The 24,842-nt window shown below is 33.0% G+C and overlaps 1 protein-coding gene across 2 annotated transcripts in view; it reads left to right on the forward strand.

The window, feature by feature from the left end:
* The first annotated feature begins 235 nt into the window (after positions 1-235).
* LOC143250485 (TATA box-binding protein-associated factor RNA polymerase I subunit B-like) overlaps positions 236-24,842 on the forward strand; it is a 110,920-nt gene continuing 86,313 nt past the window's right edge. The window contains exons 1-2 of one of the 2 annotated variants that reach the window (XM_076501085.1): positions 236-1,108; positions 9,616-9,822. In XM_076501085.1, coding sequence (XP_076357200.1) covers positions 1,019-1,108; positions 9,616-9,822 — 297 coding nt within the window. In that variant the 5' untranslated portion in view covers positions 236-1,018. The remainder of the gene's footprint in view (positions 1,109-9,615; positions 9,823-24,842) is intronic. The other variant, XM_076501084.1, reaches the window with a different exon arrangement.

The following is a 24,842-nucleotide window of genomic DNA, read 5'->3' on the forward strand; positions in this document are numbered from 1 at the left end:
ATCCAATGAATGAATTACATTATTTCCTCAGTGATATTCTATGTTCACTGGTAGGCCCTACTTCACAAACAAAGTTATCGCTACACTAACGGTACATACGTTTAACATACATATAAACTTGGTTGCAGAATTTCCGTGTTTATAAATAATAAAGACACTGAATGACTCAGCGTCTAAGTGAGTCACAAATAAACTGACTCTCTCTTTCTTGGCCCGGAATGGCCAAGCGCGTTAAGGCGTGCGACTCGTAAGCTGAGGGTCGCGGGTTCGCATCCGCGTCGCGCCAAACATGCCCGCCCTCCCGGCCGTGGAGGCGTTATAATGTGACGGTCAATCCCACTATTCGTTGGTAAAAGAGTAGCCCAAGAGTTGGAGATGGGTGGTGATGACTAGCTGCCTTCCCTCTAGTCTTACACTGCTAAATTAGGGACGGCTCAGTGCAGTTGGCTAACAACAGACTCAATTAAATACCTGTTGAAGAATCCGCAAGCGATTGCGGCCCTATGTTCCTTGATGGAATCTAATGGTGATAACTAACTAAACTAACTAATCACATTATCGTTCACATTTCAAAATGTGACATAACTTAAATGTTTTGGTTAAATTTCGCGCAATGTTACACGAGGGTTGTCTGCGTTAACCATCCCTAATTTAGCAGTGAAAGAGTAGAAGGAAGGATGTAGATTTAAACCCGCGACGTTGAGATTGCGAGACAAGCGCCCTAACCACCCAGCCTCATTATTTAAAACAATCTTAAAACTGCAAAGTTTTAAATATAGCAATAAATATTTAAATATTTGTGGTTTAAAAGAATGGAAAAGTATCGGTTGTTTTCGTTTATCATAATACGAATATTGAAACGAATTTGAAGTATAAAAGTCCTTGTAACTATTATCCAACATTTGGGTCTGCGTGATTATTTTTTAATAACGTTTAAAGACGGGATATTTCGATGGGAAATGTGATCTTTGTGATTAAAACGTAAAAGTAGTAGAAATATTTTAAAAGAGACGACACCATGAAAGGAATTTGTAATATTTGTGACGGCAACACCTTGAAACTTGAAAGCGGCCGATGGTTTTGTGAAGAATGCTTTTCTCAACAACAAGTAAGTGTAGTTTAACTTGATGGTCACGTGCTAAACATTAATTCACTGACATTGAGCGATTGACAACAGTAACATGGTAACCGTAATTCATAGTTAATCTTGAAAAATTTATATTAATGATACTGTTATTAGTATCAGTAATGTGCAAGGTAATAATATCGCCAAAGGTGAAACTAGTGATGACTAGCAGACAAAATAGCAGTGGGTTAACTTTAATCATTTAATGTTTAGACAGATACTATTTATTTCTAAATTCAATGGGTACTGATACTCATCAGTAGTGGTATTAATATCCATTGTAATTCTAAACGTCAGTCATAATTATATGTAAAATATTGACTGCAAGCACAAACGTAATGAGAGAGATTTAGCATTTGATATGCATGGGTGTTGTGCTGTTGGAACACACTGAAACATTGTTCTGGCCCTTGAAGTTGGAACAGAATTCTGATACTTCAAAATCTTAAAATATTTATATGTAAATGGAGTTATTAAATTTACACCCAAAGTTAAACATCTTTAATGACCAGACATGATTACTAGCTGTTTGGGATTTGTTTGTTTGTTTTTTGAATTTCACGCAAAGCTACTTGAGGGCTATCTGTGCTAGCCATCCCTAATTTAGCAGTGTAAGACTAGAGGGAAGGCAGCTACTCATCACTACCCACTGCCAACTCTTGGGCTACTTTTTTACCAATGAATAGTGGGATTGACTATCACATTATAATGACCCCACAGCTGAAAAGGCAAGCTTGTTTGGTGTGACGGTGATGCAAACCCATGAACTTTGGATTACGAGTTGCACGCCTTAACCCACCTGACTATGCCAGGCTGAGTTTGGGATCTCACATGTCCACTAAATACTTAATAATAGAATAGTAGACAGTCATACTATATACTTAAAATTCACACATTTTAAAAAGGAGCTATTCATATAATGCAAAATAAGCCTCTAATGGTACAGCAGACTTGTACTGTGGTGGACAGAGCACAGATAGCTCTTTGTGTAGCTTTGTGCTTAATAACAAACAAACAAACAATGCATAATAAAGGTGTTGATTTTTTGTAGCTAATTGCCTGGGCAGGATAGGAGGTATGCAAGATATAAGTCAAGGTTGTTGATACTATAGTGCAGTTAGAAAAGAGTAATATAACAAGGTAATTTTTTATTTTGATTTTGGTACACATTTGTTTTTGTTTGTTATGCTGCTTAATTGAAAGGAGGTTTAATTACATCTCTTATCATTCAGTTTGACTGTAATGTGAATCGTTTTGAGTATATTTTCTTTATATAAAATGGACTCACAGCAATTGAAATGTCTGACAAATTTTTGCAGAGTTCTGGTGCTGTAAAATTTATCACTATACCACTGTTGATATGACATTCCTTTATTTGACTATTTCTGTTAGTGAATAATAGCAGATTATAGGGTGTAGTGTAAGCCAGTTCTGCAGCACCATACTGTTGAAGGTAAAACATTTTTTTTATCCATTATATTGTTCTGTTTCATGTATTCAAACATGTGCCAAATACAAGCATTTCTTATTTATAGAAAACAAACTTTAACTACTGAGATATGAAATGATGCCAGCAAAGAGTGATATTAATTTTGAAGGATTTGGCCATTGGTTACCAATAAATCTTGCCAATTTTATGATGTTTATATGATTTAGAAGAAGTCTACTGCTTCAGTTGAAACAATAAAGTATTTAAAGAAATAATATGAAATTAATCAGAATTGATTGAACTTTGAACTTTATGATGCTTCATTAAGAAAAAGTAAGAAGAAAGAAAGCATTGTTATTTTAAAATAGTGTGTCAGAACAAAATTTCTTAGTTAAAGTTTACCATATCAGGCAAAAGGTAAAATGATGGCCCAAAACTTTTGTGAATGGCATAATCAAAGTAGCCATATGTGCAACCAAAGTGTTATAATATTATAATTGATGCCAGATATTTTAATTTTCTCTGCTGGACAAATTCTAATTTACATGCCTCAAAACACATAATGATTTTTCATTAATAAAATACACAAAAACAGAAAACCCATATTCAACAAATAAATATTCTTTTAATTTTTGTATATTATATGAAAACAAAATTTGGTTCTTAAAAACCCATATGAGGTAGTTAATTTTATTTTATCCATCAGAATTGGAAATATGCAAGACTATTCATTAAACATTTTGGTGCATTTATACTAAAAATTACTGTACATAACCATTTAAAATGTAGTAAGAATGTTTGAAAATATCAGAAATTCCTTATCTTTTAATCAGCACTTTAGAGATCTTATAATGATACAAAAAACAGTCTTGTGTAAAAGCACTTAGATATTTCTGGTATACTTCTCAAATGATTTATCACACATTTATCAAAAAACATAAGATACAAACATTTTAAAAGCAGCAAGAGTATTTAAAAATATTAAAATCCATCAGTTTGCTTGGAATTTCATAGACCATATAATAGCATCAAAAAACTATAGTGTAAGAATCTTAGGTTTAGGTTGCATGCAAAGATCTCTGCAGCACACTATCTTGGCTTTAAATTCCTCTAGATGGGAGGCCTTGGTACTTTTAAGAGTAACCTTGTGATTAGTTAAGGCTAAGATCAACTGAGTTCCAATTTGGAATTATTTAGTTAGTGTTATAGACTTGATATTGATGTTTAGGTTGCTCTTGAAATCTTTGTGTTACCATATTTCTGTCATCGTGAGATTGAGCTTTTAACACTATATGTTGACATGGTTAGTGAGTGCAGTATTGTTTTTTATGCATGTACAAAATTGTAAAAACAGAATAACTATCAGTCACTTACCAATAGCTGCAGACATAGTCATCACCTTCCATCCATGTATTTTGATTTTTGGTTACCATTCTCCTTCAGAGACACCACTGGAAGACTTCTTCTCTTTCATATATGATATAGAAAGGATAAGAATGATTTGCTGTATTACCAAAGTTGGTCAAAAGGTTATAATTGTAATACTTGCTTGTCACAAGATCATGATCGTAGGATAGTAAATTCTTGAACTCGGTTGCTATTGGGAGAATATCGATGAAGGAAACTCTTCACAATATCTTGAATTCCTCAAGAGGAGACATCATTTAGAGGGACTTTCTGAATATTTCAGAGTTGGAATTTCTTGCTGCACTTCATTCAAGATGTATCATAGTACATTGGTCCCTGAATGTTATTAGGTTGTGGGAAAAATAATGGTGGATTTTAAATTGTAACTTTATTAATCAAAATAAGAACCTAGTGAATCTATAAATTTTTGCCAACTCCCAGAACTAAAAAATTCTTTAAGGCCATTCTTTGCTACTGCTCTATTTTTGGATCTTTTGTACTGTAAAAAGTTGTCCAAATGCTTGAAAAAGTGATAGTTGGTGGATGACAGGAGGCAATGTTTCATAGCCTATTTCATTGAGCTTCTGAAGCGTCATTTGAGCAGTGTGTGGCCAAGTGTAATAATGAAGCAAGATTGTTCCTCTCTGATTGACTAATGCTACCATTTTTATCATTTAATTTTCTTTGTATTTCTTCCAATTCTCAATAGCAAACCTCCACAGTGATATTCTGGCCCTGGTTGAGCAAGCTGTAATGGATAACATTGGCAGCAGATGACCATACAGTGACCATAATCTTCTGTTGGTGCAGCTTTGGGAAGTGTTTTGGAGCCTCGTGACAGTTGATCTATTGCACAGATCATTTTCTGTTGTAAAGGATCCAATTTTGATCATAGGTGACAATGCAATCAAGAAATTTCTCACTTTTGCTGCACAGTATCAGCATAAAGCACAGTTAAAAATGATTTTTTTTTTCTGGTTTTCACTGAGTTTATATAGAATCCACTTCTCAAGATGCTTCTAAATTGTGGAAGTGCCATTTCGTGAACAGTTTGGCACAGCTTTCTTTGCACTAATGCCCTCATTTGTTCATTTTCAACAGCAGAAGGATGTCCTCTGCCCTTCTTGTCTTCAAGACTCACATCTCCATTACAAAACGTTTTGAACCAGTGCTGTACTGTACGTTCAGAAATGGCTCCTTTGCCCCATGCGTGAATGATATTGGTAGCTGTTTGTGATGCATTGTGACAAAGTTTGAATTCATGGGGAAAAAAAACAACAAAAAGCAACTTTTTTTCCATCATTAATTCTAAGGGTCTGAAATATTGGAAATAAGAGTTTTAAAAAGTAATAAAAGTGCTAATGAATAGAAGAGAGCTTTAGTTTTCAATGGTATATATGAAGTTGTAAAAAATACAGATTTCTTATCCATATAATTGGCTAAACATTTAATATAAAAATCCTTCATTATTTTTCAGACAACCTGGTACAACACCTCCCAATAACAACAATTTCCTTTTAAATATGACTTTTTTTTTTTTCTGTGAATAATTTTACTTTAATCTGACCTCCCATGAATGACTTGACAGTTGCAACATACGACCATGATGTTTGGGCAGAAGATTGGATGCCAACCTTTCTATAGGAACTTTTCTTTATTTCATTAAAAACTTACAAATATGTTGTCCTTAAATTTGATGATAAGGAACCAGTTTTTTAGAAAATAAATGTTTTGAGACTGTTTGACTTGGTATTAAGAAAACTTTATTATAAATGTATAATAGTTTGACAACATTATCATCCTCAGCTACAAGTGGTGTATGTAGAAACATAAATATATATGCACACACACACACACACACACAGTATGGAACAAAGAGGTCACATTACTGTATATTGCTTCACAGCTTAGTATAGGTATTTTGGTACTCAATTGTGTTGATCTTTACTCTCTATAATGAAATCCACTAATGAAAAGGATAAATGACATGCTTTTATTCTAATAACAATTTTATTCAGCTTCAAACACTGATATTTAATTATACCATACATAGAATTTTAGAACAAAATAGTTCCTGGTTTATGAAGTAAAACTGTAAGAAATGCCAAACACCTAAGCTATCACAAAATAATGTAATTGTTGATTAACCAGACAAAGAAGTGACTTGAACATATTGCAACTGAAGAAGGTTGGCACTAGTCACTTTTCAAATCAACCTAGTAAATTTCTGTTTTTTTTTTTTTATTCTTTCTTTTTTGATGAGACTTCACTCCCTTTATAACATGTTCTCCTTGGCTTTTTGAAGAAGAAAATGTCTAGTGACTTTTCAACAGTAATTACCCCCTCTCACCAAAGACATCCTTTATTATGCATGTCACAGGGTTTCTGGTGAGTTACATTCAAAATTTAAACTACATTTGTTTGTGGTATATCAATAAATATTGAATAAAACTGTAATACTTTGTATTTTAATAGTATACAGATTTTAAGTTCTTAATTTTATGAGAACAAATTTGATAAAGATCCTCTAGGAATCTACTCTTCTCTAATTTATTTATTAATTCTCAAAGAAATGTGAAATTCGATTCCATTTACTTACTATAATATACTCATCTTTCAGATGAAGCGTGATTTCCATAGCCTTCAATTTTGTTTAGTTACAGAACCATCAAATAGAAAATTACACCCTTCTTGCTATGCCCACCTTTTAGGATTTGTCAATTGTTCTACTTACATTTAATACTGTTCTTTTTAACCCTTAGAAATAAATCTTTCATCTGTCAAATGATGTATTATTTTGTTATCTTCAATGAATTTGTAACAGCTTTTGTCACTTAGTTAGAAAACCAGAAAAATTGTAGTTATAATAGAAGATTGTCTATTTTTCAGTGTTATAATTCTGTGTTTTTTGTGCATTATTTAGTAAGATAAAAATTTAGGGTAGTACTACCATTAGTATAAAAAAAAAAGGTAGGGTTAAGTGTCATTGACAGTCAACAGCAAATAGAGAAGGCCCGCATAAGTACTTAATATTGATTAATAAAGAATAAGCATCAAAAGCAAAGTAACTAAAATGTAAAAATAAGAAATGGGTTTGCTAAACCTGTTGTGCTGGGTTGCAGGTCAAAGGCCATGTTATCTCATTTGTTGATTTGCCTTCTAACTTTTATTCAACTACTATTTTATGAATTTATGTCATTATATATGATATCAAACTATTGATTATAATTCAGTTTCTCATATTATACATTATTTAATTTTTATTTCCAAAGTAAATTTTTAGAAAACGCATCTAAATATTCATTTTTGCATGTCATGTGGTATGTTGAATGCAGCACTGGTTCAAGTTAGATGTTTGTGATGTCAAAATACATAGTCTGTAGTGTTCTATTAGGAACTGAAATTAAAAATATCTAAAAACTAGGTTATGAAATAAAACCTCCTATCTTTTTCTATGTGATATCACTAATGTACTGAATCAAACACAGTGCCCCTTCTCACGTTTTTCAATTTTTGAAAACGGTTTGTAATATACACAATTTTATATATGACATGTGAATAAGCAGTTGATAGCTCAGATTATTGCACAAGTGGTTTTCCTAGTCATTTTCAAATACTGTTTTTTTCTTTTGAGCCAAACCTTCATGTTGTTGAGTCTTTTAGCCTGTTTGAAATCCCTGCCATTCTATGAAAGGGTATATGTACAGCTTCATTAGTACACTAGTTAAATTATAATAAATTTCTATGGTATTTATAAAGTATACTATTTATTATTTTTTGGTTATTCAAATGTATATATAAAACTTAAAAGACATTATTTCACATCCTCCATGTGCAAACTTTCTTAAGGCGTAGCCTATGATAAGCAACAACAAAGTACAAAGGGCATAACTAGAAGAGATAATTGTTTGCTTTACTTTTTTATTTACTGTTTTATGTTTCAAGAAAAGTTTAAAACCTTATTTGTAAATAGTAATATTGTATATACATATATAATGTATTATAACTGAAATGTAATTGACTTTTACAAAATACCAGTCCACTAACACCCAACCAAGACAGGCCACTCTTTAAAGACTAAATTTTAGTTTTATATTCTTGGATACAATAACATGAGTGTGCATGCACCCTATCATTATTATTTCCATCTCAGCCAGCAATGTCTGAAAGGTCAATATAATAAAAATAATGAATAAATATATATATATATATATTAATTTTCAGATGCATAAAAGTATCTTTAATCTTAAATTGAAAAGTAATTTAGTATGTTGCCTTGTCAATATTTTCTAAAACAATTATGAGAAAATTTTTAATTAAAATGTCTTAATACTTAATTTAAAAACTTGATTTTACAAAAGCCTTGTAATATTTACTAATAACCTGTAAAATTGTGTAAATATATGCATACATTATTAAAAATCATGGTATAATTACTCCCATGGATACCTTTATGGTTACGAGCTAGGTGAAATGATTCCAACCCATAATGAAAGGGTAAAGTTTATATTAGGTAAAATAAACAATATAATAAAATATTTTCAGGAGCAGCTTGGAGTAGCTTTTGGATAATGTAATTTCATAGCTTAACATGAACTGCTCATTCCTCAAGTGATTGAAAATGAACAGTAGTAGCAGTTAGACATGGTTCAGTGGGCAATAAACCAATAAAATTTCTGTATTAAATAGTTGTATATTGTTGTGAGCTTAAAATTACTCAAGTTACACAAATGTAGTTTCAATTTGAAGTCAATCAAGAAAGAAGAAAAGGATATTTAATATTTATTTTAAATTTTTTTCTTGTTTGGTGGTTACAAGATTGGTCAAATTGATAAACCTTATGTAGAGCTAGTGTGAAGTTTTACTTGTTTGAAATGTATTTAGGAGGTTTTGGAAATTATGCAAGTGACAACAGATTTTTGAGATAAAGAAAAATACTTTTTAATCTTAACATGAAAATCATTTTGCACTGTGACTGTTAAAAAAAAAGGCTTTATATCTACAGACAAATCTTTCGTAAAAATACTTCATTAAAAAATGATTGCATTCAAGCAACTTGTAACATTTACTAAAAGTCTTCCAAACATCATAAATGGATTACAGCAAAGTGTACATGTATGTGACATGTGTATGACAAAGTGTAAAAATACTGTATGTACATTTGATGGGAATTCTCAAGAAGTGAATAACAGCTTTGTTGCATCTGGGTATAGCTGCAGTAACAATAATTATATTTAAACTACTAAAAGTTACTGGCTTCATTCTTTGAAAGAACATCTTTTGCAGTATTTTAATGTACACTGTAATCCATTTATATTTTTCATGAAGGTCAATATCATCCATATTGTCAAGTTACCTACCTTACATATATCAGAATTAAAACAGTTTGAATTATAATGTATTTTCATTACTGATTCAAACAGATGAACTGAGGAAATTTTGAAATATAAAAACTCAAGCTTTGGGCCATTACTTATTGTTGTACTATCTAAAATAAAACTAATTTTTAATGTGTTATTGGGATATTTTTGAATGTCTTTACCATTGAATCCATTTATAAAAAAAAAAAAAAAAAAGAACACAATTCTTCTCAGGCTGTATATATTCTATGTGTTTGAAATAAGTATCCATTAAACTTTTGTTGTTTTTGTAGGAACTGTATGAAACAAGGAAAAATGTATGTGAAGTTGAAAATTATTCTTGCATCACACACAAAAATGCTCAGCAGAGTAGGCCATTGAAACACTCACAGAAAGTAGTGGATGTAGGTGAGCCATGGATATATGCTGAGGCGTTCAATATTATCATTCAAAAACAAGTTGAAATCTTGATTCAGCTTGGAGCATCTTCATCTTTAAAGGTTAGATTGTTCTTGTTGTATTATATTTATAAGTGATTAGAAACAACTAATAATTACATATATTTTCCTTTATTGCACTTGTCTAAAATTTTTTTTTTTTATCATTGTTATCAACCAGTGAGAATTCATGATGGTGAGAAACCCACTTGGAGTAAAAATGTATTCTCAAGATGGGTGGTGTGAGTGTTAAAACGTTATTTTAATTAAAATTTAATACCCATACCAGCTATCTTGAGAATACATTTTTAACCAATGAGAAGTAAACTTCAGAATAAAGAAAATTTTCTTTTTACAATTAAATCTATCATGACAGGTCACAGGTCAAAGGCCATGTTATCTTGTTTGATAACATGCAGTTAAAATTTTGTTGAACTACTATTTTATGAAATTATTTAAGTTTGGAATCAAATTATATGTTATAATTCAACTTTAATTCTTAATTTAAAAGTAGTATTAAAAGAACACACCTAAATATCAATTTTGTGAGTCATGTGGATGTTGAATGCAGCACTAGTTCAAATTAGATATTTATGATGTGAAAATACTAAGTTTATTGTTTTGTACAAATTATGAACTCAAATTACTTATATTGATAAGCTAGAATATAAAACAAGAACCTCATATTTTTTCATATTGCTGAGATGTGGCTTGGGTATTGAATGAAAGTGTTCCAATTCACCTCTTCCCATTTTTGGAAATGTTCCTTATATATCCTTACTTCAATATATGACATCTGAATAACCAACCAACAGCTTAGAATGTCCCACAAGTGGCCAATGAGAGGGAAGGCCAGGAAGGTGATTAGGCCTAGGCTTCAATCTCATAAGTAACCTCAATTTTAGGCATTTGTCTTCTTTTTTTCACATTTATCAAATATTATAATTTGTTTTTATGTTCCTCCCAATCAGTCAAAAATGTGACACCGACTATCAGTTTAAATCTGCAAATTATCTTTTAGGTTAATGATTACCTTGTTTTATTTTCATATCATCATTCTTATTATTATAATCAAGAGACTTAAAAGAGAGAAGTGGCCCAGCCTCTGAATCTCTAAGAGGGCCTGTGTGTGTATGTATATATGTTTATATAGTAGATATTTTTAGCAATGAAAAACCATAAGTTATTTTGAAACCAATAATGTAATTAAACAGCAACTTTCAAGATTTAACAGTAAAATTTGGGGCTCAGTTTCTTAGGAAGATGCAGCACAAGTAGCTCATTTTAAACCTTTGCCCTAAAACAGTACAATGAGGTAAATATCATGAAAATTTTATTTTTAAGTAGGACTGTACAGTTGGTGGCATTTACTAACCTAGTAATTGGTATGATCCTTGTTGTCAGTTACAATTGATTAATTGATTAGTTTAGTGATACTAAAACCATTGTACATACAATCTTATAAAAAGAAAAATAAGTGTAAAAGTTAGATGCTGCCAACAGTTGTCCTCCATTTAGTCAACAATTAGAAAGAAAGAAAAAATTGGATGTTCTTTCAGTCATTTGTCTTCCCTTTTAGGTTTAGGCAGCAGCTGAAAATTAGTGAAAGTGGCAGATAGCCTTAGTAGCTTTGACATAACAAAGATAAAGGCAAGGAAGTTTGGTGGCAATGAGAATTGAACCTGATATCCTCAGATCATAAGCCCCAAACCTTGTGAGGCTAAATTTAGGCAGAGCACAGATATCATGTTATGTAGCATTATTCTTAATAAACATAATAGCAATACCTTCATTACTTGGATAGATAGAAGAGTAAACTATACTAATAATAAGAAACCTCAATTTCCAGTTAGTTGATTATTTTCATGGCAGCTAGTATAATTGTAAGTTTGACTGATTGATTGAAATAATCTAAAACACTAATTTTAATTTAATTTATTGATTGTTAGAATAATAAAAAATATTAATGAATGAAATCACTAATTTTTGACAAATTAATTTAAATATTGTTTTGAATAATGAATTACTTTACTTAACACAAAGTTGCCTAATTGCTGTATTAAGAATAAAGAACAATAACAATGTTTTTTGGCACACTGAAAGATAAACCTTTATCAGATATTTCATCCTAATAGTTTTAGTAACATATCTACAGTTATGATTACAGTTTACATTTTTTAGTATAAGGCGATAAAAATGGATTTTATTGGGTTTCAAATGTTAGGAAAGTTTATTAGTTGTGGTTGCTACTAGTTCAAAAATATTTGTAAACTGAAAGAGTTCCTGCCTTTTTTTTTTTCTAGTTTCTGAATAATTTGTATAATTGAAATCAGCATTCAAATATTTTGTGTAACCCATCATGGCATGATGGCTGCCAGTGAATCTCGAATTTTTATGGCTAGCAACCTCTTGCTGATAACTAAAAATTTTAGAATACTATATCCACTGCTGAAGACATTCATAGGATCTTTTGAACATAATACACTAAAGAGTAACACCACATCCCTAATTTGGAAAAATTCACTTAACAATTAAATAATTTTTCATTAATACATTGTTTAGGCAGAGTATTCATGATGAAACTTTGTAGAATGGATGGCATCTGCCTATTATGGAAACACAAGTGCAGAGGACACCATTTTGAAAGTCTTCTGCCTTTCATCATCAGGTCAGCACATATGTAGGTGTTGTTGTTCTTTTATAGTGTCCTGGTGTATTGTGGATAACATGTTATGATTGGTTGGATTATCACTGTTTCTGATTGGAGGAGAGATTTTTTGTAGATTCAACCAATGGCAGCCACAGGTTACTCACCTCTAATACAGAATCTCTGTTAAGTGAAGGTTTAATAGCGTTGATATAAAATGATTCTTTGATTTTTCTTGTCTTCCAAAATTTGTTAATGATTCTAGTTTTCTCCCAGTTTATTCTGTGTTCAGTTGAAGTGGCGTGCTCTGCAATGGCTAAATTTTGTGTTTTTATGAGTCTTGTACTATCCTTATCTTTTATTCTTGTTCCAAGTTTTCTTCCTGTTTCTCCAATGTATGTATTGTTGCAGGAACATGGAATTTTATAGATGTTTTGATGATATTACACTTTTTTAATTATGAAGTGTTTTGATGCCAATTTTTTACAGCAATAATAAAATTGTTTAATTAAACTTTGAATGTAACTATAAAAAGTCCTGATGTGTGCACTCTGACTCCATCTATGCATGTAGGATTAAGTACCTATTTCTTGGAAAAACAGAAGTGTGGAATTTGAAGAAAAAATATTACCGAGATGTAATTCCAGTTATAAGGTATGAATTTTAACTTTTCTATTAGAAGCAGTGCTACTTTAGATCTGTTGTTAACTTCAAATGTATAAATGAACAAAAGGTTGGAAATTAGGGAACATCTGGGTGCAATTAGGTTCGATGTTTTGCTGCATATGGGGATAAGGAATAATGATATTTTGGTAAAAAATTTCAAAAAGCAAATTTTAAAAGAATACAATAAGAATTACATGTTGTGAGTTGGGCAGTTGAAGACATACATTGACTAGATGTGGAAAATTTGTAAATATTCAAGGTAAATATATTCCTTACAGAAAGAAAGGCTAGCTGCAAATAAAAACTGGGTTGGTTCACAAAGAGTATGAGATAAAATTCAAGAAAAGCATTATAAATTTAAGAAATTTAAATTGACTGGTATGATGAGAGTTTTAAAATATTATAGAAAAATAAGAAAGTTGGTGAAATTGGAAATTAGGACATCAAAAAGGGTGTATGAGAAGAGTTTGGCTGAAAATATAAAAATTAACAGTTATGATTTATTTAAATATGTTAAGAGTAAAAACAGTTTTTGGATGAGAAAGGTTCATATATGATGATTGAGATGGCTGGATTATTAAATTTTGCATTTTTCTATACTTTTTACTGAAAGATTTGTGCAGTATTCCACATCTTGAACATCTGATAGATGAAAACAAGATAAAACAATGCGACTGCATTAATCATGAGCTTTTTAAGAAAAAATTAAGATGTTTAAAGAACAATAAGGTTCCTGGGCCAGATAGTATTTCCCCAAGGGCATTGAAGACAGTAGAGATTAGATATGTGAACCATTTACAACTATTATTGTCGGTAGGTAACAGATGAGTGGAAAGTAGTTAATGTAACTTATCTTTTCAAGGGAGGTGATAAAAATTGTCCCAGTAATTATAGTTACATCAGTTGTAGGACAGGTTTTGGGAAGTCTGATAAATGAAGCTTTCTATGCAAGGTTATTTAACAATTTTTTGATTTTTACTGGATAGGCAACATAGTTTTACTGAGGGAAAAATCTTGCCTTGCAAATCTTTTGACATTCTTTTAAAAGGACACTGTTTAGGTAGATAAGAGTAAAGGTGTAAATTCAGTGTATATGAATTTTCAGAAAGTATTTGACGTAAGGTTCCATATAAAAGGCTTGTAAAAACAGTAACTCCAATGGTGTGGGGGATAAGCAATAAATTTGAGAAAAAAAATGGTTGGATGGAAGAAAGCAAGGGGTTGTTACAAATGGAGTTTAGTTAAAATGTTATAAGTAGGGACCTCAAGGCTGAGTTTTAGGGCTATTGCTCTTTAATGACAGATGAAGGAATGGTTAATAAATTACTAAAATTTGCAGATAATATTAAGGTCTATGGTGTTGCTGGCTGTGAAGATGCTGCTGCTGCTTTACAAAAGAAGTTAAGTAATTTAGTAAGTTGGACAGATAAATGGTAGGTGGGTTTTAATTATGATAAATGTAAGGTATTGTATGTGAGTTATCGTAACTTGAATTATAAGTATAATTTGAAGGGGAATAACCTTAATGTTATGAAGGAAAGGGAACTTGGTATAATAGTTTCTAAAGTCATCTAAGCAGTGTGTTGTTATTAGTGGTAGGGCAAATACGATTTTTTGGTTCTATCTACAGAAATATTGAATAAAAATCTAAAGAGATTATAATTTCATTGCACAGGCCACTGGCTAGGCCACATTTATAATATTGTGTTCAATCTTGGGCTCCTTATGTCAGGAAAGATATCAGATTGTTGGAATGGGTTCAGAGAAAAGATACTAGAATGATTCCTGGGATGGAGAAATTGTCATATGAGGAGAGGCTGAAATCTGTCAAATTGTTTTCTCTTGAAAAAAATAAGAGTTAAGGAGGAGATATGATTGGGGTGTTTAAGATTATAAAGGGAATTGATAGTATTAGTGCATCATCATCTTTCATATTTAACAGCAAGAATAGTAGGATTACGGTGCATAAATATAAATTTTTTCAGGGTAGGAATTATCTTTAGCTAAAACTATTTCCTTTTTCTGACAGAGTGGTTGTCTTTTGGAATGGTTTGCCTTTGGATGTTGTGGAGGCAGTAAATTTAAATTAGTTTAAGATAAAGAACTCTTGATAAGTACGTGAATGGTAAGGGCTGACTTAAAGATTTTTAAAAAAATTATATAATAGTTTTAGTTTAATTTAGAAGATTGGACGTTTGATATGGACCAATAACCAGCAGGTCTCATGTTGTCCCAAAACATTGTCATTCATAGTTGCATCTAATACAGTGCTAATTTTTATATAGTACATTACCCCTACTTTCATAAATAGCTGTTATAATGCAGTGCTGTCCTTTATGTGCAAAAATCTCTGACATTCTACAAACCCCAGTGCTCCCACCCATCTTTGAATTGACTGATTCAAATGTATCTTGCATGCAGATAATCATGTGGCAATTCTCCACTAATAAGAGTGCAACACACTCTTGATGCATGGAACCCTTACCCATTCTATTCAGTTCTACTGAGCTATCACTTTTCACTTGACAGTATTCGTGTTCTAGTATTTGTCTTATGCTCTCTAACGTTTTATTGTTTTTTTTTCTGTATTTTTATTAATTTCTCTTGGTAAGTTTATCTTTATTGTACAGTAATGATATTAGTTACTTGAGTTATTCCAAAGTGAAATTATTTTATTTCTATCTTTTGTGTGTGGTTATTCATTTTGCATTATTAACTCTACATAACCATTTAGGAAGTTACATGTTCTATCAGCTTCTATCAGCACATTTACACAGACTTTAGACAGCAATGCTCTGCAGGAAGATTTTTATATTTACTTCATCAGAAAATTGAACATCCTTTGGCAGGCCTCACCTTGAGTATAGGGGCCTTTGTGTATTTAGATATATAGTTACCATCTTTATAAAAAGTATATTATACTTTTATGGTTTTTGAATAATTTAATTTTTTAATATTATTACCTGTAATTATTTGGGTTCCATAACATAAGTTGTGTTAGATTCTTCAATACTCATATTCATGTTCAGGTTAGGTATTAGTGTTAGATGTATCTTTTCTCCTATACCATTCGCTTAGTCTTATCATGGTGTTTGTTACTTTAGTATTTCCTGCAATTCATCTTACTGGTATATTAGTCATTAGCTTCACCCTTTTCATATGGATCAAAATCATGTCATTGCATTTATTGACTTACATTCAAAATTTTAATTTTGTGAATTTCTGTCATTAAGTTTTTGGTACCAAACTGTGGATTATAATTCAAATTTTTATATTATACATTATTTAATTTCTTAATTTAAAAGTAAATATTAAAAAAATACCTCTATATTGATTTTTGGTCATATGGTATTTTGAATGCAGCACTGCTTGGAATTAGATGTGATATCAAAATAAAAAGTATGTAGTTTTATATAAATTAGGAACACAAATTATCAATATTCAAAACCTGAAATATAAAGAACTTCCTATCTTTTCTACCTGCTTAGATATTTCTCGTGTATTGAATCAAACACAGTAACCTCACTCACCTCTTTCTATTTTTGTATATATGTTTTCTCTTATATATACTTATTTCATATATGACGCATGAATAACCATTTGAAAGCTCAGAATGTTCCATAAGTGATTTTTTTCAGCCATTTTCAAATATAATAGCAACATATCTTTTTTTTCAAGAAAAACGTTTATGCTGATAAGCCTTTGGCCTTTTTGAAATTTCATACTTTTTTAGACCCAAACAAGCTTTGTTACTAAATTTGAAAAAATTTTGTTGGAATTCTATGGTATGGATAAAGTAATTTATTTTTTATTTCTCAAATGTGTGTGTGTACATATATATAAAAAACCTAAAAATTATTTCATTTCACATCCTTTGTGCAAAATGTCTTGAGGCTTATCAATCAGTGACAAATAGCAGCTGATACAAATGTCACTATTACCAAAGATGTTTGCTTTACTTCTTTATTTACTCTTTTCTGTTTAAAGAAAAATACATTTAAAAATTTATTAATAAACAGTAATAAGGTGAATACATATGTATATTGTATTATGACTAAAATGTGACTATATTTTACAAACTATTAATCCTCTAAAACACAACCAAGACAACTCAGTTTGTAAAGATCAGTCTTATATTTTTGGATATAGTAACGTGAGTGCATGTGCACTGTGTTGTAACTTCTGTGATGTGAGCCAGTAATGGCTGAAAGGTCAGTATAGGTCAAGAAACAACTCGTGGTATTGACATGAAAAATGTGCTACACAGAGCCTTAACAAATGCTGATATTCCACTGGATAAACTTATTTGTGTTGCAACAGATGAAACACTTGCAATGGTGGGGAAAAATGCAGGATTATTTGCACTTATGAAAAGTGATTCCAGCTTTCCAGAGTTTCTCCCTGTTCATTGTATTATTCATCGTGAACACCTGGCAGCCAAATAATTCAAGTACGAAGATGTTATGAAATTTGTTTTTGAAATTGTCAGTTTCATATGTTTAAATGGGAAGTCCCACTGACAGTTTAAAAATTTTATTGAAGAACTGAAGCTTGAAGATAAACCCAGTGATGTCTCTTTATACTGCATTGTGAGGAGGCTGTCAACTAGCAATGTCTTTTAAATAGGTTTGTAGATCTGTTGGAGCCTATTATTACTTTTCTTGAAGAAAAGATTCTATCCTTAACTGGGAAATGATGAATGGATGCAAGATCTAATGGTACTTACTGATATAGTGAATCATCTACAAACCTGGCACTCCATGGGAAGGATAAAATTGTTTCTGATATTACTCAGACAATTTTCAGCTTTCAAAATAAAATAAGACTTTGTCAAAGAGACATGTTGTCAAGAAACTTCAGTTACTTTCCCAGTCTCATAAGGAGAGTAAATACATTTCGTGATATTGAAATAAAAGACCATAAACTGGAAGAATACTAAGATGAATTATAAGGCTGCTTGCTAATTTCTGAAACAGGTTTGAGGACTTGCAGAAGCTGAAGCCCTGCTTTGCCTTTCTTGTAAATCCATTCATGGTTAATGTGATCAATAACTGTTGTCCAATTCTTGAACCTATGGTTATAGAATCATCTGCTGTGGAAATGGAACTAATAGAAGTACAGGAAGATCTTGGTCTAAAGATGATTCCCAAATCCCATTCTACAATTGAGTTCTGGAAGCCAGTTCCAGAAATAAAATATCCTCAATTGAAGAAAACCAGTGTGTGACTCATCTCAGTTTTTAGCACAGCATATTGCTGTGAATCACTGTACATTGTAATGAAGTTTATGAAGTCGAAGCATCGTACAATCCTTACAAATCAACACCTAACAGAGCTAATTCGTACAGCACTGACAACATATCAGCCGGAATTTCAATGACTCACAAGACCTCTACTAGCAGTAAATAGCCTGATAATTGTATTAATGTCTGTTTGTGTCAGAAAAATATTATGATAAGACTAAACTTTTGTAAGGTGGTATCTGATTAAAATATCTCTAATTTTAGTGTTTCACATATTTTTCTCCATGTTTTGACCAGATATTTACTGAGACAAATAAATGCCATTAAAAATATGTTTTTCCCTCTTATTTTTATTTTTGGCAGTCTCATTTAATGTTAATGAAATGCGAATTTGCATATTTTTCTTAAATGTTTCCTTAGTTCATTACTGTATTAAATATGCTCAATATAGTTAAAACAATAATCAGACAGTATTTTGAAAACATTTGGTATATATATATATGTACTTTGTGATTATTTGAAACTAATACAAATTAACAGTTTTAAAAACTACATACACAAATAAATATTATGATGTACATGTATTTGTTAATATTTTTATGAAATTTATGTAACAAAATGTGCATGTCACAATAAAAACATGTAATATCTGTGCACGTCTTGAAGGTCTCAAATATCTGAAGTTTATCGTACATGGCTCTTACATTAAGCAAATTTAGACACCCCGATTTATAACATACAAGTTATTTAAACTAAGCATTTTTGTTCTTGAATTATAATTTGTAGTCACTCTAGAAGGAAAACAAGCATAATTTATATTTATTTCCAAATTTTTTGTGGTGGTTACAAAATTGGTAAAATCTACAAAACGTTTATAAAGATTCTCATTTGATTCTGAAAATAACAAATAAAATATGATGATGTTTTCTTCAAAAAAAACATTTGATAATTATCTGGACATTATAAATATTTCATGTATGAAATTTGAAATGTTATTGATATATAAAAGTATTTTTAATCATAAAATGAAAATCACTTTGCATGTTGAATGGTCAACATTCTGGAAGAAAAACGTGTGAGAAAATATTTGATTAAAAAAATTTTAATACTTAATTTGAATACCTGATACTTTGTGAACAAAAAGCTCGTAACATTTACCAATGACTTGCAAAATTTTCTAAACGTGTGTTGTTTATCACAAATCCTTGTGTAAATAAATTACTCTCATGATATTTTCATGATTAAAAGTTAGGTAGATTCCACTCAACCTTATCAAGTTTGTTCAATATAGTTACCTAATCCACTACAGGCTAAGATTTTTACTTTAGTGCTTTTCTCTGTAATACTTGATCTGGCTTAAGTTATTTTTTATTTACCTGGGTTATTTTATTTTTATGGGTTTATCGATAATGACTTTAACTGTCATTTAAGCTCAATTAGGCTTAACAAGTGTGTGATTTTCAATATACTCATGGTTTTGTTTGTGGGTTGACAGATAATTAGACTAAATATATTTCTTCAACATATGTCAGATGTTAATGGTTTTGCTTCCTAATTGTCAGTTGAAGGCCTTTACTTATATTTGTTTCAGTACAATTATAACTGCAATATTATTGTTATGTTTCTGTGGCTTGTTGACAATAAATTGAAAGATAAATTAACAGCATGCTCTCACATGTTAGCAAGTATGAATGTATATATTATTTTGAGTAGTGTATGTACAGCAAATACTTTACACTATAAAGAACGTAGGAATGTCATAAACATTATATGGTTCTCTTCTTCTTGTCAAAAGTTCAGTTACGCTTAATCAATTACTTTAGAATTTCATTTGACATGCTGAACTACATTTCCCCTTGGTGTGGATTCCTGCACATTGTGAGGGGGACCTCCCAGGGAAAATTGTTCTTTCAGTTTATCTCTTCTAGGATCTAAACATCCACCCATGTCTTTGCCGTACGTGGCAAACCTTGAAGGGGAGGAGAGGATCCTGGTGATTAAGGAGTCCAACCGTAACACACCACTTTAGCCTTGAATTCCCGTAGATGGGCAGCCTTGGGGTGGTCATCCCTTGGGTCAGTTGGCTGGTCCACTTGGGCTAGGGTCAACCAAGTACCAGTCTTGGAAGTTCTTTACAGGTGTTGTGGACATTGTGTCTGGTGTTAGGGTATAGTGCTCACGAAACCCTGGCGTAGCTGCAGTGTCCTTGCTTGACATTGTAGTGTATCCCCTCGTAGGGCTCCATTGTGGGGGAGGGGTCAGTGGGCACTGAAATTTCCTTTTTTTCCTATAGATTCTCCAAATAATACTTTAAATAAATTACTGAAAAAACAGTCAATAGGTAAATGACCACATTTTGAAGTTTCTGAGCAGCAATGTTCAACATCTGTACCACCTGTTATACCTCATTTTCTTATCCTACATTATCTTTAGAGCAAATATCCCCCTTTTTATTCAGATGGGACTGGAGGGACTTGCTGGCTCTTCAAAGTCAGTAAAGAAGCTTCGATCTGGAGCCATATTGGTGGAAACATCCACGTCTCAACATAGTGAACTCCTCTTGAATTAAAAAGCAATTGGGGATATACCTGTTGAGGTTACACCTCATGCTACTTTGAATTCTTCATGAGGAGTTATTGTTGAGAGGAATATGAAGAACATCCCCGAGTCAGAGATTCTCGCTGGTTTTTCCACTTAAGGAGTTTCTGTAGTGAGTCATATATCCACTCGCAAAGATGGAGTTATATTGCTAACCAGTATCCTCATTCTGACATTTACATCACCACATACACCTTCCACCATTAAGGCAGTTTATCTTAATTGCAAGGTATGGCCGTACATTCCAGTGTCAGAGGTTTGTCAATCAAAGACATTATATTGTTCCCTGACATGTGCTCATTGTGGTGACAAGGACCATGGTGCCTATGAGTGTGAAATGGATGCACATTGTGTCAATTGCAAAGGCTCTCACCCCTCCTACTTTTGTTCTTGCTCTAAATGGTTGGAAGAAAATGAGGTGCAGTGTTTGAAAACGATTCATAACATTACTTATCCATAGGCTCAAAAATTGCTGTCCACCGCTTCCTCTCGGATGTATGCTGCTGCACTTCGTTCCACAACTACAGTGGGAGTGCAGACAGATCTCTGTGCCTTCAAGAGAATCATTCTCAAAACAAATAAAAAGCCTTTTGACTTCCATGGTTAAAAAGTTGATGAATCAACTTCTACACCCATCTCTGTCCTTTCCATACAGTCCAACAAACCCTAAGATCCACATCCTTTGGTTCCAGGTACAGGCATTTCTTTGGATACATCTTCTCCCACCCCAAGATGCAAAATAGTCATTCATTTGTGTTCTCAGTCACTGGAATCCCCTTTCAATAACAAAGACCTACCCAATCGACCCAGGGCAGGATCCATGGAGGACGATAGACCTCCCTTGAATAAGGACAGTAAGAAAGAAAGATGCTGTCATAAACAGAAGGGTTCTCCAGCCATTTTGCCTACACCTCATTAATAACGGCCACCTTGATATAATGGAACTGTCAAGGTTTACGTTCTAATCTGGATGACATCAAAGCATTGATTGCTTCCTACCATTCTGTATGTCTTTCTTTACAGGAAACATTTCTAAAACCTGCTAATACAGTCACCTTTCGACACTTTTCTTTGTACATAATTGACAGGCTGTGTGATGAACGAGGGCATGGAGGGGTGGCACTGTTGGTTGATCAGCATGTGCCCACCCTGTCTTTGCCACTCAGTACACATTTGGAGGCCATAGCCATCTGTGTTTCCTTGGGTCATACCATCAGTTTGTTTTTTCTACTTGTCACCTGGAGAGACATGATCACTCTTCTAATTATTTTCATGCACCTGGTCAGTCCTTTACTGCTATTTATCTTTCAGTTTGCTCCTCTATGTTGTTCTCCCATTTTTCATGGAGGGTTGACGATAATACACGAGGCAGTGATCGTTTTCCTATAATTTTGAGAGAGATTGGCTGTGGTTGATGCCACCCAACCGGCATGTCCCAGTGGAAGCTGGATCACGCAGACTGGCCATCTTTCATTGTTCTTGCAGAACTTGATCCTGCCATCATTTGTCAACATCAATAGACGACTGTGTGGCAGCAGTAACTAACTGTATTATACAAGCAGCTGCTCAATGTATTCCTAAAACTTCGACATGTTTTCCACCATATTCTCATCCATAGTGGAATCCTGCCTGCCACGTGGCACGGAAGGCTAAAAAATGTGTCAGGGATACTTTCCGTAGATATCCCACACTTTCAAACCGCATTGCTTTCCAGCGACTCAAGTACGTGCTCAGTGGATAAGACGTCAAAGCCAGAAGGAATCTTGGATTAAGTTCACAACTAGCATATCTTCTATCACCAATTTGAAAGTCATATGGGACAAGATTTGAAAGCTCAGGGGGCAATAGAATTCTGTCCCCCTCTTGATCTTACCCTCTGATGGCCAGGAAGCTGATATCTGGAGCATTGATGATACTCTAGGTGAAAGCTTTTGCTGGGTATCTAACACTTCTGCTTCTTCCTCCACCTTCTTAGCCATCAAGTCTCAGGCAGAGCAATCACCTCTTTCCTTTTGAACTGAATGTCTCTATGACTATAATCGTCCCCTTACATTGGTGGAACTGAAACTGGCCCTTCGTCGGTTTGGCAATACATCACTTGGACCTGATGATGTACACTATGACATGCTGTGCCATCTATCTCCTGCTTCTTTTGATATTCTTCTAATTGTTTTTAACCTGGATTTGGCAGGAGAATGTTTTTCCTGATGCCTGGCACCAGGCTATTGTCATACCTTTCTCTAAGCCTTGGAAAGATCTCGAGATTCTTTCCAACTACTGTCCAATTGCTTTGATGAGCTGTCTCTAGAAAACCTTAAAGAATGGTTAATGCTTGTCTTCTTTGGTTCCTGGAATCAAACAACCTCCTCTTGCCCACCCAGTGTGGGTTCTGATGACATCACTTCACCATGGACCACCTGAATCGACTTGAACTGTCAATCAGAGAAGCCTTTCTCAAACGACAACATTTTGTACAAGTATTCTTTTACATTGAGAAGTCTTATGATACAACATGGAGGTATGGCATTTTGCGAGACATCCACATATAAGGGTAACGTGGCCATTTGTTCATTTTTATTAAAGATTTTTTATTGGGCAGGAGATTTTCAAGTTTGTGTGGGTTCAACACTTTCCTGTTCTTTTCTACAGGAACTTGGAGTTCCTCGGGGCTGCGTTTTGAGTGTCACAGTTTTCAGTATAAAAATTAATGCCATCACTGAACAACTCCCTCTCACTGTTGCAAATGGACTCGATGATGACAACTTTCACATCTCATGTCAGTCATCAAACATGAGGTATATTGAGTGGCAGCTACAGACTGCCCTCAATTGTGCACTGAAGTGGACCACAGCAAATGGCTTTAACTTCTCTTTCTCTCAAACTTATTGCATGCCAGTGAGTTATTCACTGTGATTCTGATTCTGAACTCGGTATCGGCAAAGTTGTGCTGCCTCTGGTCCCTGAGACAAAGTTCTTGGGGCTTATCTTTGACTATAAGCTGACCTATATACCATACATCAAGTAGCTATGGGTCAAATGTACAAGAGCACTGAACATCCTCCGTGTCCTCTCTTCCACCACTTGGGGAGGGGATCGATGTTCTATGTAAAAGGAATATTGTGCTCCTATTCGATCGAAACTTGACTATGGTTCTTCTAGACCATCAGCCTTAAAGATGCTGGACCCTATTCATCATCAAGGACATTGGCTCTGCACTGAGGTTTCTGCACTTCCCCAGTTTAGAGCTTATACATAAGGACTGTAACTTGATGAACTCATGTCTCATGAACCTTCTTTACACCTCTGCCGTTTGCAACTGTCTTTACTATATGCTTCGAAACTTTGTTCCTTACCAAAGCATCCAACCTGGGGTTGTGTTTTCTATCTTTGGTGGACCACACTTTTTCAGAACAGATGATCTGTCTGCCATTGCTCCTTTTGGCCTTTGTATCCAGGTTCAGTCAGATGAATTGGGTCTGTCCCTGGATAACGTTGTATCCACTGGTCAGCCCATCCCACCATGGCTGCTTGCAGTCCCCAATAACTTATTTTTAAGTTATCTGAGAAAAGCAGAATCCTGATTGGAAATACTGTCTGCTATTTGCTGAACATCTTTCAAACCATCCTTACATTACTATTTATACAGATGGTTCGAAATCAGGTAACTTTGTGGGCTATGTTGTGGTTTGGTAGTTGTGCACAGAATCCCCTCTACAATTTCTGTGTTCACTACTGAACTGTACACCATTTCTCTTGCCCTGGAACACATAGAAGCTAAGTGGTACTCAAACTGCACTGTTTATACTGATTCACTTAGTTCTCTACTGGCCCACATGCTTGACATATCTTGTGGAGGGTCATGTTATAGAAGCCATGTCCTTATAGTTAATTGACTTTTCAATCCCAATATACTCTCTCCTTAGGAGTGAC

The sequence above is a fragment of the Tachypleus tridentatus genome, chromosome 5 (assembly GCF_004210375.1).
Source record: "Tachypleus tridentatus isolate NWPU-2018 chromosome 5, ASM421037v1, whole genome shotgun sequence".
Lineage (NCBI taxonomy): Eukaryota > Metazoa > Arthropoda > Merostomata > Xiphosura > Limulidae > Tachypleus > Tachypleus tridentatus.